The sequence below is a fragment of the Thunnus maccoyii genome, chromosome 15, assembly GCF_910596095.1.
Source record: "Thunnus maccoyii chromosome 15, fThuMac1.1, whole genome shotgun sequence".
Lineage (NCBI taxonomy): Eukaryota > Metazoa > Chordata > Actinopteri > Scombriformes > Scombridae > Thunnus > Thunnus maccoyii.
The window spans coordinates 21,601,605-21,617,617 of record NC_056547.1 but is presented as its reverse complement, the minus strand read 5'-3'; the positions used below and the strand labels follow the sequence as shown (position 1 = coordinate 21,617,617).

At 39.9% G+C, this 16,013-nt stretch overlaps 1 protein-coding gene across 14 annotated transcripts in view; it reads right to left on the bottom strand.

The window, feature by feature from the left end:
• The window catches only part of adgrb2 (adhesion G protein-coupled receptor B2), a 203,499-nt gene that overhangs the window by 56,715 nt on the left and 130,771 nt on the right, over positions 1–16,013 (bottom strand). For all 14 annotated transcript variants that reach the window (XM_042436671.1, XM_042436670.1, XM_042436672.1 and 11 more), the window contains one exon: positions 2,368–2,494. In XM_042436671.1, the coding sequence (XP_042292605.1) occupies positions 2,368–2,494 (127 nt within the window). The remainder of the gene's footprint in view (positions 1–2,367; positions 2,495–16,013) is intronic.

Below are 16,013 nucleotides of genomic sequence, written 5' to 3'. Positions count from 1 at the left end.
TGCAAATTAAATGAATATACTTTCAGATTCCGGCATAATTTGGGCATTTATAGCACCATGTTCGGTTCCCAACTGAAATGATGAAGCATTTTGAATTTGCTACAGCTGATTTATGCCTCTGACTGGCTTTTTCTCCATAGCAGAGGCTCATGGGTATCGTTGTATTTAGAACCATCCGCCATGCCAAATTAACCGGAAAAACATGATATCTCAGAAATGAAGTTTAAGTAATGAAAACTAATGGCCAAAGCGACTCATGTGTTTCTATGTGGTGGAACATTGAGAATATCTATAAATGAAAAAAAGTGAAATGGGACTTTAGAATGAGGAAGACTACTTTCTGAACCAGCACTTCTCAACTCTGCAACCCTAACGCCTATGTGGGCTCCAAATTACTTTTTAATGTGTTCATGAGAGTGTAAACAAACCTCCGAAAATGCCTAGCAACGATGAAGAGAACACACAAACTTTACATAGCAAACTTTGAGGTAACAGCGCTAACTATGGAATCAAATAAGGGTCATTAAGGGTCAATATTCTGAGCTTGTGAAATAGTCCGTGAACGTCTAATAACATTTTGCAGCCATAGAAATATTTTGTGCACATCTGCAAAACGTTTTCACATAAAATATTTCAACAGCCACAAAACTTTTTCACACATTCACAAACCATTTCACAAGCTCAAAATATTAATGACCCTTATTTGATTCGACCTCCCTGAGATGTGTTTTTCATATTATTTCAAGCAGAGTGTATGTCAGGACAGGAACATTCTTAACAGTAATGTGTTTTGAAAAAATAATGCACGGTGCCAGTGAGTGCTATATGGAGGCAATGTTTTACACTGAAAAGGTTACACAGGGACAGATGTCCACATGAGCACGTAGCTCTTTATCTCAGCCACACTCTGGTTGTTAATGCATTATTACTTACAGACAACATCTCCTTTCCATCTCTTTGTTTCTCTCTCTGTTTTTTTCCCCTTCTCTCTCTCTCTTAGTTCTCCCTGCCAGCTGAGACCTGACTGCCTTTTCTGTTTGGTTGAACATTTCCCACCCAAAAGCCTCCATTCCTCACAATCACTCTCCATCTCTGTGACACCTGGTGTTACCCTCCAGTGCTTACCGGGGGATCTGCTTTGCTGGCTCCATTTTCTAACCAAACCATTAAAGAGGGAAAACTACAAAAAAAAAACTCCCCTAGATTCTTGTATGAAACAACAAATTTAGCCAAACTCCATCTCCTCACACTCCCAGATTAATTAATATAACCATTGTCCTCATGATGGACATTAGCTACAAGTTAACATGGAGACAAATTAACAACCAAAACTAAAAGGGAACATTTTGTTACTATAGCAATCAAGGAGCCGCTGGCATCAAGTGAGAATAACAGCTGACAGTGTTAACGAGGTGAAAAGGAGGGTGAAAGAAGTGACAAAAGCAGGGTGATAAGGAGGAGAGGAAGGAACACTGATATCAGATGGGATGTGATAAGCCACATCAGCGGGGAAAAAAAAAAGAGAGCAAGAAAGCAGGTCTAAATAATAAATTAGGTTATGTGTACGTGGAGGGAAGGTGTGAAACAAATGGTGTGACAATGTGAGATGTTACACAGTTAATGAATTAGGGTCTGCTGGAGAAGGGTGGGCAAAGAGGGTGGCTGAGAGAGGAAGGTAAACTGAGAGCGGCATGCTGTCAAGTCTTTGAATGTCCATTAGTGAAATACAGGATAATGGGTCAATGTATCAGAACAGGCATTACCCTGAACTGCTAAAAAGCCTTCTTTAATCACGTCAAACACACACTGCGAGCCACGTGAACTATTTATAGAAGCGCAGGTTATGTGCTGCAGGCAAAATCACACACAGACACAATAAAATCTCTTTCTTTCTCTTGACGCCTCTCCTCTTCCATCACATGGAAATAGCTCACCGAACAACCTGACCTTTGCTAAGTTTAAGCTCAGAAAAGTTGTATAACCTGGAGAGTGACAGCCGATCAAAATATAATTAGAAAAAAAGCGATAAAAAAAAAACAAAACAGGATCTTATACAGTGACAATGTTTAACATTGATGGCACAGTTCAGTCTGCACCCATTTTCATACAAGAAAAGATGCTTGATATAAAGTAAGAAACGTCACACCAGCATCGCCCGTCCAAATATCTCAATAAAGACGGTAAATGGCAGCTATAGCCTGCTGTATTTCACAATACATTCCAACTGACAGGGACGCCATCTAAATTCATACAACGTTAACTCATCAGTTCACTGACCTGGCCCCTGGTAGTAGTTGCCTTATTAGCCCCCCCCCTCCCCCCCTCCAAGTCCCACAGAATACATCAGGTTATGCGTTGGTGACTCACCGGGTCTTTAGCTTGCTGCGCTAACACGGCGTAGGTGGATATCCTGCTGCACAGGCATTTGGTGTGGACAGTGGTTGACGCGAGCGTTTGGCAGCCCTCTGTGCCCCAGTTTTCTGCGCCAGCTTCCCTGGAGGTGGGGAGAAAGGGGGGAGGAGGGGGTGGTGGGGGTGGCACATAGAACATAAACAGTGACTGTGAGACAAATACACACATAAAAACTATCACATGACTATACACGCCTATAGGAAGTTCCGACTCAAAGGGGGGAGTGAGAGAGTGGCAGAAAGTTTCAGGGGATAGACATTCTTCAGCATCAAGTTCACAGAGTTCGCCCTGGTGTCCCATTCACTCTATAGCTTTAATATGCAGTGATCGCCGCTCACGCACACTGACAGGCTCTTTTACTCTGCTGGCATTAGAAGCCAATGTCACCCCAGTTGTTCTGAGTCTTCTTCGTGTTTAGCAGCCTAAACACTTTCTTTCTCATCTTTGTTCTTTCTTTTCTACTTTCAATTCCATCTCCCTTTTCTTGGAAGAAGAGTCTGGCTTTGAGGAAAAATGAAAAGGGCTGCACCAGCTAACAGTTAACAAAAACAAGTATGGTTTAAATGGTGGATGGGGGTTATTCAGCACTAAATGGTCAATTGCTTTGACACCCAACAAGTTACTGGGAAGAAGAGTGCCCAGACTCTCGTACAATAGGACCTTGTACACTTAATAGCCTGACATCTTTCTCCTCTTCCCTTTATTTGCCACCCCCCTTTTTCACTTCCCTCTAAATGCTCTCAATAGAAGGTTGAGCGCAGAGGTCAATCAATAAGATTCTAACTGGACTAATTGCCCCGATAGCTCGCACTACACATTAACCTTATGTTTAACCCTGGATACACTTTTATTATAGCAACCAGGAAGATGTGGCAACATTATAGGAGCCATAAGAGCAGTCACAGAGATGTGCTGATGAGGTCAAGAAGGCCAACTTTATGACTGATGGCAAAAAGAGGCAGGAGAACGTGAGGTTTTTTATTTCAAAGTGACAGGAAATAAAAAAAAATGGACGTAATTAAAAGTTAAATGAAAATTTTGGATAAGAATATGATTATGTAGGTTTACCAATGAGTTAGGCATTTTAAAAAAACATGTCTTGTATGTGTAACTTGTAAATACTTTGGTTTAGCAATAGCGCTTATCTGACAAATATCTCCCCAAAATGAAAGCTTTTTGAGAGACATTTCGTCAGGAGGCACAACAACATACAACTAACCCACCAGACATATGGGTTAAATCATAAAGCAAGTATGCCTTTAGCCCCAATGAAAAGAAATTAAAAGTATCCGCAATTAGTTACAAAGGATTTATGCTTCTGTTGCTGCATAACTGCATTAGCTGCTGGTTTGGGTACCTGGGTGTTCAGTGGGGGATGTAGGGAAGATGACATAAGGTTCTGTTTGTGTAATCACTCCTATAGGCTGTTAAGGTAATAAAATACACCTAATGAATGTGATGTGTGTCAGAGGCAGCATATGGCAGTCTACATCCTTCTTAGGCCAACACACAACGATAAAAAACCTTTATGTTGGAGAATCAAAACAGTTCAATTTAAAAGAAAATGTAGGGCAACAAAATGCATTTTGTTAATGCTGCTCATAAACAAGATACAGTGTATGTTTGTTCATTTCGTTCTTTCCTCTATAAAGATTTGTCAAGCAGAAAAGATGAAATGTAATCATATTGCAGATAGCACACGGTGTACACTATTCTTTTGCCGCTAATGCTTTAGTGGAGAACTTAATTGCCTCCTCTCAAGCTAATAGCAATGAGTACCCTCAACAGCGGATGGAGAGAAAATTTAATAAAGTGTTGCTTGTATAAGGACTGCACAAAATTAGGGTTTGCAAAAGATTTGCAATCTACAAATCACTCAGTACACTGGAAATATATGAGCTTCGATTGGCAATATTGTGTATCTGAATACCGTTTACATCCTGAGGGAAGGCTTTGGTGACAGTTTCACTTTATGAGGAACGAAAAGCTGGTTTGTTGCTCGTTGTGTTCATGGTATCTTCAGGAACATTTTGGATTTTAATCTAGCTTTGGAGAACAGACAGATAATTTAACATTCAAAAATAGGAATTTCAGGATACCTGTTTATTTACCTGCCGACACTATGTTTACCTCTATCACTGCATCAGATCTGAGCTCCCACTTTAATCAGAAAACAGCAAAACACACAATCAGCCAATAAAAGATTATGATGAAGGATCTTTTCTTACACAGAGATTTGTGGTTTACTTTTTCTGACTATATGTTCATCATACAATTACTGACACCTCTTTTTCTTTGCTTTTTCTGTGGGCAAGACTCCTTCCTCTTTTTCATTGAGCTCTCACTTTTTTATGCTTTCATTTTGAAGAACATAACATTTTGATATTTATATGTAATGAAGTTATATATTTTGTCAGATGAGTATAAATTGAAAAAAACATGTTTCAAATTCTATTCTTGTTCTGGTATCTTACCTAAAAAAAAAAAATAAAAAAAAAATCAGGTCATATTCTAGTGTCTGCTGCTGCGGTTTGAATAAAGCAAACAAAAGGGTAAATAGTACATGGACCACCCGCCAATGACAACATGTTACTCATAGCATAGTACAACACTCAAAGCTAAATATATTGCTGCTGTGACAGGGCATCCTCATACAATCAATGTGACACTTAATGACAAGAATATATCAACATTAATTCTCAGAAATATATCTGAACATGAAGGCATGCAGACAGACACACACACACACACACACACACAACGACACCCAGATAAACATACTCAGACACACACAACACACACTCAACTCATAATGTCAGTAATGAGATGTGAGTACAATTCCCTGATGATCATCATCTGCACAGTGACACTTCAAAGACTGAAGATCGGAAAATGTGTCACAGCAATAAAGCCTAGAGACAGCTTGACAGATAGCAACACGGTGTGTGAAATTGTGTGTGTGTGTGTATGTGTGTCTCAGAGAGACGGAGAGAGATAGGAGAAAGACAGAACAAGAGTAAGACAATACGTGCACTTTTTACCTTTGAGGAAAACCTCCAAAGTGTGGTTTTGTGTTACACTGAGATTCCTCTTTCAAAACATGTTCATGTGGGATCAACTGTGCTTACTTAATAGAAAACATGTGAGTTTTGAATTCAAACCCCCGAGAGATGTCAAGTAAAGTATTTACAAATGGCTGCGTTCACACAAGTAAAACATAACCATATGGGCTCTAACACTCCACATGCATTAAAGATTGTGCATTGCATGGACAGATAGAGGGAAGTGTTGCGTATTGATTTATGCATGTTGGTTGACTTTGAGTATGGTGCATGCACATGTGAAAGCATGCATGCCTTCAATATACTGACACAGACGGTCGGACTACATGCAACAAAGTTACACGCACATCAAGTATTCTACGCCAGTCTGGCAGCAAAGAGGAAGTTGGGTTAATGAGAAACTGTCTGACAGCTCGCAACGGGGGGTCGCTGAAGATAACACTAGCACACCCGCCCACAGATAGGCACTATTTGTGACCTCTTTGTTTTGCCTGCTGAATTTCAAACTTAATTGACTACTGACCCTCGTTTTATTTAGACTGATTTAATTGTTGGCATTGATGCCTTTCAGCAAAAAGCCAGCTTTGACTTTTTAGTTTTGTTTCACCCACAAAGTTAGAACAAACCCTGATCTTTGTTATTGCACATCCACTACAGCTATGACTACACACTGCTGCTGTGGACCCCTGTGGGCTCATAGAAATATTAAATTATCAGTAAGGTTTAGCTGGCGAGGACAGATTAAAAGGACATGGTTTTGTTTTACTTTTGTTATAGCATTTGAATTAGCCTGAAGCTGCTGCCTGCTCCCCTTATCATGGAAAACAGGTTCCAGATGTACAAACAGGTGTACGTATCAGTATAGCTGGTTTATAGGCTACGGATCCCACATGTATACTGCAAAGATATCAACCTGGCATTATCCAAAAAAATGCTAAGATGTGTAAATATACATAACATCATCCGGTTTGCTAGTATTGAGATAATCTACACATCTGTTGTTTGGTCTTGACTTCGACAAAGAATAAAGTTTGATTAAATGGATGTTAGAGTTGGCTTCATTTTGACAGGTAGTTATCCTTTAGTGCACACGGGGATTATACAGTTTGCTTTGATCAGCCTGAGCCAGAACATATATATGCAACAAGACTAAGAGTCTACAACAACGCAAGCGACTCCTGTGCTTTGAGCTAAATGCTAAATGCATCAGCATGATAACATGCTCACAATGACAATGCTAACATGCCGATGTCTAGCAGGTGTAAAGTCAGGGGATGCTGAAAGTCATTAGGATGCATTACCTGGAAACCATGAATGTCTATACAAAAGTTTGTTCCAATCCATCCAGTAGATGTTAAAACATTTCATCTAAAAAGTGACTTAACCTGCTCACGGTCCTAAATAACAAGTCTGGGGATCATAAAAATCAGCAGGCTTCATCTTCTGGGAACCATGAATGTCTGTACAAAAGTTTGTGCCAATCCATCCGGTAAATGTTGAGATATTTCATCTGGTAAGTGAAAACCTTTAACCTGCTCGTGGTGTTTAGTAAAAAGTCAGCAGGCTTCATCCTCTGGGGGCCATGAATGAATTTCATGGCAATCGCTCCAACAGTTGTGGAGATATTTCAATTCAGACTAAAGTGGTGGACCCACTGACCAACACTGCCATCCATGCTGTTTGTGTGGCTTAAAACATTATGCCGTACTTGTGAGACGAAATTACTTCTCAACAAAGTGCTAAATCATGTAAAGTGACCGCTGCAGTGACATATTACAATGTTTTCCAGTTTGTCCCCCTAATTGCTAGTAGAATGATGTTGCAGCTGTTAAGAAAAAATGGGAAAAATACTTCCTGAACAACAGCTTAAATTGACCTTTTATGTCTACTGAGAATAAATTGGCTACAACTCTTGACTGAAAGGGCAGTGCAATGAAAGCCAATTGCACCCTGTTAAGAAACAACAACAACAACAACAAAAAAGGTTAAACATGCTTTGAATTCTTAAAAGTGATGGTCTGGATGCAGGGATTTCAGCTGTATGAAGGTAAGAGCCAGTGAGAAAATCGAACCCTCCATCTGCCTAGCACATAAGACACAATGTCAGTATGGTAGAGGTATAGAAAATCCAGAAAGAAATACACATTAAGCTTTATGATGCTCATGATTTTACACTTTTACAGTAGATGTGACCAAATTCAGCTGACGTCATTCATATATTTGAAGCAGCCGACACACTGTATGTAGTTAACATTCAATATCAAGTCGCTGCTAAGTGAAATGTTCTACTTTGCCGTCATTGACATAAGGATGAACTGTATCAGCTAATTTCAGCTGCTGGCAACACTGTCAAAACTGATTTATGAGATGACTGTCGCCTAAAAAAAATCTACTTTTGCATGCTAATATCCACTTGATATTAACATGAGTAAAACTGCGAGCCCTGTGTCCAAGCGCTGTCTCTCATTGCTCATTTCTGGCAATAAATGCCATTAAATTTAAATGCAATTATTTGCCTTTGTGTCATCAGTGGTCAGAGGCGCAGACGACGAAAAGCCATTACACGAGAGGAAAAACTAAAAACGTGGAAGGGAAAAGGCAAATGGCAATACATGCAAAAGAGATGAAGAAAGCATCGCAGGGTGGCAAATGAATTTCACACTTAGATGGAAATCAATAGCATGTAAATCACACAAAGTTGTATTCTCATTATACAGAGAATACTTTCAAGTCAAAATGCAATAAAACCTTTAGAAGCCAGTATGAAGAGGTTTAATATTCATTGCATGATATGATATTGTGAAGTCATTGAGCAAATTGCCACAGATATAACCTGATGCTTTCATGTGCTTTTTTTTTTTGAAGAGAACTTTGAGTAATTATTCTCTAAAACACAGTGAGGGTTTGGTGATACACACTGCAAGCAGAGATCGAATGAGTCATAGACAGAAGGCCTGGTGGGAGGAGTGGGGCCTGTTGTTGTACAAAGAGGATTTTAAGGATCATGGAGGAAAGTGGCCTCAAGTGGATGCAAATGCACAGATACAGTACCAATCTGTTAAGGCTGATCACTGTGCATCAGCATCTATAACACACTAAGGAAACAGTAACAGCCGGTATGTTCCATCCATATATGTACATTTCTTGTCATGTGTTTTTATGATTTATATGTTATTAAAGTTTTCAAATTTTTAAGTACAGACAAAAACATGAACAAACATCAAGAAACTCTTCACAAAAGACAGAAAAAAAAACTGGGTAAATTTTGACCAGTTCACTTTATATCCAGAGAGCTTTGAGAACGAGTTCATAGAGTTAGGCAGAACTTTTGTCTAATTTCATGTTTTTATACACTGATTTTCTTCATCCTTTTCTTATTCTGTGTGTACTATCTGTACTGCATTGTTTCAATAAATAGGCTTTTTTTATTGTAGACATTTTGACTTGTCATAGTAAGAAAAGCACAGGTGTTACTAATTACGTTTACAATATATTCCATTCTTTTCAAGTGTCTCAGTAATTGTTTCAGTGAGCCAGCAATTCAGCCGTCATTCATTTTATTATTCACACCTGAGCTTTTCCTACTGTGACACATCAAAATGTCCTCTGCGAAACATGCCTGTCACTTGCTTAATGCAGCTTAACAATGTACACACTATTTGATGTCGGTTTAAAACAATGACACAACGCATAAATAAAAATGAAAGAAAATGATATGTTCCACTACACCCACACAGGTGTTTTCATTCAAGTTTCCTGATTATAACTCTAGATTTTGATTGACAATCCAAGAGTCTTCAGTTGTTGCACCTGTAAGGGTGGAGAACTACTTAGAGCTTTTTTTATTGGTACATGGAGTCTGGTGAGCCAAGATAACTAAAAACAACAGTCCAACTTATTTAGGCTACTAACAAGTACAGTTGGGTGAAAAAATGCACATATTGGACACTTAGCATCTGTTTTGACTGATTATCAATATGGGGAGACTTTTACCAGGTGCTTGTGTTACTACTGCCAGGTTCTTAATATACTGTACAGCAGTGTTTTTCAATCCTGGTCCTGGGGCATCCCTGGCCTACATGTTTCAGATGCTTCCCTCTTCCAACACACCTGATTCAAATAATCAGCTTGTCATCAAGCTCTGCAGAAGCCTGATAACGACCCATTCATTTGAATCAGGTGTGCTAGGGCAGTGGGGGTACAGTAGACTCAAGAAGATTCACTAGCGGTGTGAAAAATGCCTTGAATGTAAGTGTCATGGTTACATCTTTAATGATTAATTACATCAAGTGTAATTAATCTGCCTTTCTTTGTTACTCACTATATTTCCTGAAGCTCTTTATTGTTAAACATGTAATAAACAAGGTGAATCCTCCTCATCATAAAAAAAAAACTTGAATAACTTTTCAAAAACTTCCAGCATGATTTTATATTTTTTTCAAATGTAATTCTAAAAGTATTGACTGTCTATGACTGATTGCTCTGTGAGAAGACTAAATTATGCATGACCATGTTTATAAGATGTGTATTATGCCATTTGTCAGGCCAAAGAGCTCAAGGGAATACATATGGACAAAGCAAACTAGAGGAGGTTTTGATCCAGTATTCCAACATATATCATTTTTTATTGTTGAGTCTGATTCAAACTATGAGTCCATCTTGTAAAAAATATATTTTCAGTACATATTGGATGCGTCTGATTGCGCCATAATTTTTGTTTTTCAGAAGTGAAGAGTCGATTCAACATTGGGTATGGGTCCATTGGTTGTTTTTATCTATAATTTATCTAAGATTTTATTTGCTCTGTAGCTGTGTTGTCAGCTCTGTGCCTATGAGTGAACATATACTGAATAGTATAGCAAGCCAGGAGTTTAGTTTCCTGATTGAAGCCATTGAAATAAATGAAAAAAAAAAGTAAGGAAGAGAAAATCTATTCCAGCTGATGGAATCTATTCTGGTAGACATTACACCCCAGCCTGGGAGCCAGAATGCACATTTACCAGAGGCAGTGCATATTGGCCTTTACTCTCGATACAGCTAGAAAGCACTGGTGCAAATCTCCACATGATACATATCATCTGTACTTACTCATCCCTTCATACCATCTATTATGCAGGACTGACCGGCACACATTTACACCACAGCATTCGCCACAGTGCAGGCCCATGTTTGCATTTCTCTGCGAGTTTCTGTGTCTGCACATGCATAAATGTATTTGACCCAGATACTAACTCTGCAGGAACTAAGCTTTCCTCTCTTCCAGTGACTGATGTAAAGATGAGTCTTATAACCAGAAGAACATGCTATGAGATTATCTAAAGCTTGCTGTGATATTTATGTGCAAGACTGTACAGCTTATGTTTATAAATGTTACCTCTGTTGCAGTATCTCAAACATGAAATATTTATTCATGCGAGTCCCATGAGTTATGGAATGATCCAGGGAAATAATGTATAAGAGATAGACACTTCCTCTGATGTGTGCATCACTATTGTGCTTTGATCAATGTGAGGAAAAGTGACATTCACAAGTCCGCAGATGTGAATAACAAGAGCTATGTGTATAGGAACATACACAGGTATTTCACTACCACATTATTCCTCTAGTACATATTCGTCGATTTCTAGTTCGCTTACTTTTAAAAGGACATTTGACAGAGGCAAGTGCTGTCCTTGCTCGAGTCTATTTGTGTTCCTTTCTCCTGGCTGATGTGATGTGAGGTCGTCACACAAAAACCCTTCTTTCTGCCTCCTCCCTGATTCTCGTGTGACGAGGATGCTTTGTCATTGACCTCCACCACTCCAATCTGCTCTCTGGCATGGCCATAAGCTAATTTATAAGCTTCTTTCCCGGGATTATCTTTCTTCCTGGTGTGCAAGCTAGTGAGTGAACAGGAAAGCAGAGATACAGGTTTCGTCTACAGCCCTAAATGGCCTGACGTTTTAAACTTCCTGCGTTCTGTGTTAACATGGACACGCTGCGTGGTTCTAAAGAAAGTGTCTCCTGCAGAGAGTGGATTATTAATCCTGATTCATGAAAAAAAATGTAAAGTTCTTTTTTTTATCATTTTTTCAACCATATATTTTTCTAAATGTTGAATCTTAAAAAAACTGAAGAGGATTTCTCTTAAAACTGGACATTTTCTAAGCATATTTAAAGAGGCTCAAATAGGACTCTTAAGGCCAAAGGGATAACTCTGAGTCCCATAAAGCACTAACATAGTGCCCTCTCAGCCTACTTCAAGCGGGACAAGAGTAAAGAGGATAATGTGCGAGTCAACAAGATAAGCATAAGGCAAATGCAGCACTTAACAGTAGGTTACATATAAGATCTTTTAGATTGCATTAGCAGGGTAAAAATCATCTGGACATCTTACCACAAAAGCTATTTTTAAGGGGGTAGAGATGTTACTTACCCTGTGGCTCTTAAACCTTACAGGTTCAGCAGTGAAGAGGGAACATATTCCAATTTACAGCAGAGAGCAAGTCTTCTTTTTCACAACCCCTAATCAAAACTCCACATACCCTTCGCTATGAATGTATAACATCATCACCATCTAAGACTACGCCCAAGGAAAACAACATCAGTTCTAAAAACTATCCCCGGCCGTACGGTAAGATACAGTGCTCCATCCCAGCTCCACTGGTCACATGATGACGCAATCAATAAGAATAATGCATGAAGTAAAAAAAACAAAAAAAAACCTGGGGATATACAATCGTAACCTGCTTTACATAATTACATCACCCATACTAAAAACTACAATCTCCCTGAATCGCATGCAGCCCACACTTATCCATGAAGTCCAGTAGTGGAACGAAATCATAGCTCAATATGCTACTTATACCTGATCTCAACATGTAACAGCTACGCAAAGGCATCAAAAGTACCTGAAAGCCAACTCTCCTCGACAAGAACACGAGCGTTACGCGCATAGCATTAAAGTTAAAATGTTAACGCACTCTCTAAGGACTGTTGTGATAGCTGGGGAAATGAGCTAAGAGCCTGTCCATGTCTGAAACACCCTGTGGAGGCAGAGCCCACATAAGCCCTACTGGCCGACTCCCTCTTGCCGCGCTGACTCGCTGTTTGACACAGTCTTGATCCCTTCTGCTCTGTCAGATGGAAAAGTGGAGCAAGCCCTATCAGCCCTCCGCCGCCACCCCTCCTCCTCCTCCTGGTGGCTACGCTGTTAAGTGTGTTAGTCTGTGTTAGTCTGCGTTTGTCTGTGAAAGATGAGGAAATATGCATATTTGGAAGTAATGCGGTAAATCGATACAAGACTTTTTAATTTCAGATGGGGAGACAAAAAAAACACTTTTTCTTCACAATTTTAAAACGGAGGTAAATACTGTCAAAATGTACATTTGTACATATTAGCACATCTGTTGATCTCACCCACTTTAAAAAAGAACTGAACTCAACTCAACTTCTGAAACTGCTTTGAAACTAGCACTGAAAGAACACAGAATAAGGCAAGATCAGTAACTGTGTGCTATTATATTGCACAGATGTAAACATATGAAGGGCTATTTTTACTTAACAGTCTGCTGTCTCTCCTAACACCGTCTATACACTAGCAATTTCATTCTCTCATTGCTATCCACCCATCCATTTTCTATACCTATTCATTCTGCTCAGGGTTGAGAAATCTGAAGCCTGAAAGAGAATGCAATGGGCAAGAGCACACGGACAGAGTCTATCTCGCACATGCAGACGAACACATTCGAATATGAGGAAATTAGAGTTTCGAGCATATTTTTGATCCGCGGATCTCCACACAGAAGGACTCCCAACGAGCTGGCTCCAACTAAGAACATTTTGCTGTTGAGTGACTGTGTTAACCACTGAGCAACTGTGCCACCCTCTAACTACAGTATAATGCCAATTGTATTGTAAATGCATACTTGATGAGCATGGTCTGGTGCTAGAAATGAAATCCCAAAAATAGCTGCTGGTAATACACAGTTCTTTCAGCGACACAACCACCGACACATTTATACTGTTTATTAACCATCTCTTCATTCATTCACTTGTTGTTGGTTTAATACACACAGTAATATATAGCATTTGAAGGGCCATAACACTGCCAATATGAGAATAAAAAAAAAAGTGTCATACACTTGGCAAAGGTCAAAACTTGCCGCTATGCCTTTTTGTAAAATAAATGTGATTACATTTTGGCCAGATTTGTGTCCAGCTAGTTTTTGGCAGTGTGTAGGATATGCCTTTGACTTTTTACTTCATTTAAGGTTGAGACCCGCCCGTGCCAAACACTGATAGCAGTGCCAGATCTGTCTGAGCCCAAAGCAAGCCTCAATCTACCGTGTCAGATTGAGGATGTTAGAGTGACTTGTGCTGCACACCAAGCCATTATTGCTCTATGGCAGTGATGGGCGGTGGGGGTAGGGTGGGTCTTTATGCACTGATCCCCGATCAAGCTGAAGACCACTGGGGATTAGAAATAGGATTAAGTGAACCCTCAACCCTTCACTAGCTTACTTTCATCCATCCATCTAAAGTGTATATTACATTTATCTCTAACTACTGGGTCATATTTCTAAGCATGCTTTAAAATGAGATTGCTCAGTTGCCCGCCGCCTGTGATGCAGAGCTATTTCAGCTTTGTCATTTGTATGACAGTATGTTGCTTCAATACTTATTAGAAATGGAATGTGAAATGTATGAGTGATGCATAAATAAATGTGTGAGTAGTGCAATGTTTATTTTATAGATGCCAGCAAAGAAGGCAGTTTGTTTTGATTGAAAAAGCAGCAGACATATGATAAGTGCTCCATAGTACAGTGTGTGTGTGTCTGTGTGTGTGTGTGTGTGTGTGTGTGTGTGTGTGTGTGTGTCAGTGGGGGTTCAGCCAGATAGCCCATACTGACTGAGGCATAGAGAGGGTCAAAGCACAGAGATGCCAGAGGCAAGGTCAGGAACGACATAGCAAAGTGAAGCTGAACACCCATCATCATTTCCCGTGGAACAGAGAGTGAGTGTGTTAGTGAAAGACAGCAGAAAAAGAAAAATACCCGGTGAGGATTCAAGTTAGACCAAAATGGAAGAAGATTGCCTCGCCTAGTTCATCTCAGTACCTTGTATACCTCCGAATGTGGTTAGAAAATGGGTACACTTTTACTCTTGATAGCCTCCTTTGCTTCTTATAACCTGAGCTCCCCGGTTTCGATCCCTGTAAAACTTTTATGAGAGCTAAACATAACAGTACCTATTGAAGCCGGCGAGGCAAATGAAAACAGGTTGAGAGTAGGTTGAGAAGACAGGCACATGGGGGAAGACAGGGAGGGACGGCGAGAGCTACGATTTGGGTGGGCAGATGGTGCCGACATATGGGCCTGTTACGGGCAAAATAAATAAATAAACACTCACACATAAATACTGAGATGAACTGTGAATGCCACAAACTGCTGGCCAACTTAGCCAGCTGAGAGAGAGCGCAAAAGGGAGAGAGCTACCGCCGATATCGCTTGCAGATTTCCAAGTAGACCACTGCTTCCGAAAACCATGCGCAGAGACCATTGTGATGGAAATGACAGTAGGCTTTAGAGAGTTGAGGCATCCCTAATCTTCAAGTAAATTTACATTACCCGTGTGTGCATAATAACTATTTAAGGAAAACATACATGCATTGTACACTATCTGTTTTCTTTCTGTTATATGGGTGTGGGTGCATTTAATATAGTATGTGTTTTCAGGTCATAGAGTGACAGCGTTATTTTTTCCATCTCTGAGCTGAACTTTTTTTTTCTCCTGCTGTCTGGTTCAGCTGGTACCGTGTTTGCCCTCCCTCCGTATTGCTATCTATACATTCTCCACCTCTTCTCTGCCTTGTGCTCAACCTCAAAGCCTGTGGCTCAGTTAGAGAGACAGCCAGGCTGAGAGAGGTGATATCCTCCAGCAAACAAACGGCTGCTTTGTACAACATGTTCTCTGCCCATATCAACTGCGTGCTCCCGCCCAGCTCCGGTTAAGATTTACTGCCCTGCACAGACAAGCAAAATGGAAGAGTCAGTGTATATATATGCATGCTAGGCTGATCCCTGAGCAGGTGTCCTTGCCTGTGCTCATGATGTACATGATGTAGAGATGATGAATTCCATATGCGACCATCAGATTTTGCTACAAATTCTCAACTTTTTTTGTTTTTTTTTTTGTTTTAATTGAAGTGCACCAGTTGGCTGGGCTTCACAGCCTTGCACCTTTCCATACAGCATCTGTGCAGTAAGTTGTGATGACTGCAGGCTGTTTGCAGCAAATGGTCAAGTCTGTACATCAGCTTCAAATGTAAAACACTCATGGGCCTCATGAATAGTCTCCTCTTGTCAAGTTATGAGAGCAGGAACAGCTAACATGAGGGTCAAAAATAGAGACTTCCACTCGCTGATGAGCTGCAGTGATTGTAATTGGAGCATTATTGATTGGTTGGTGTTAGCTTGACACGTGATATCAAAAGAATTCAGATTACATCTTGCATTTAATGTGGTAATTTCTAAATTTGATGTAGGACCTTGGTCAGTG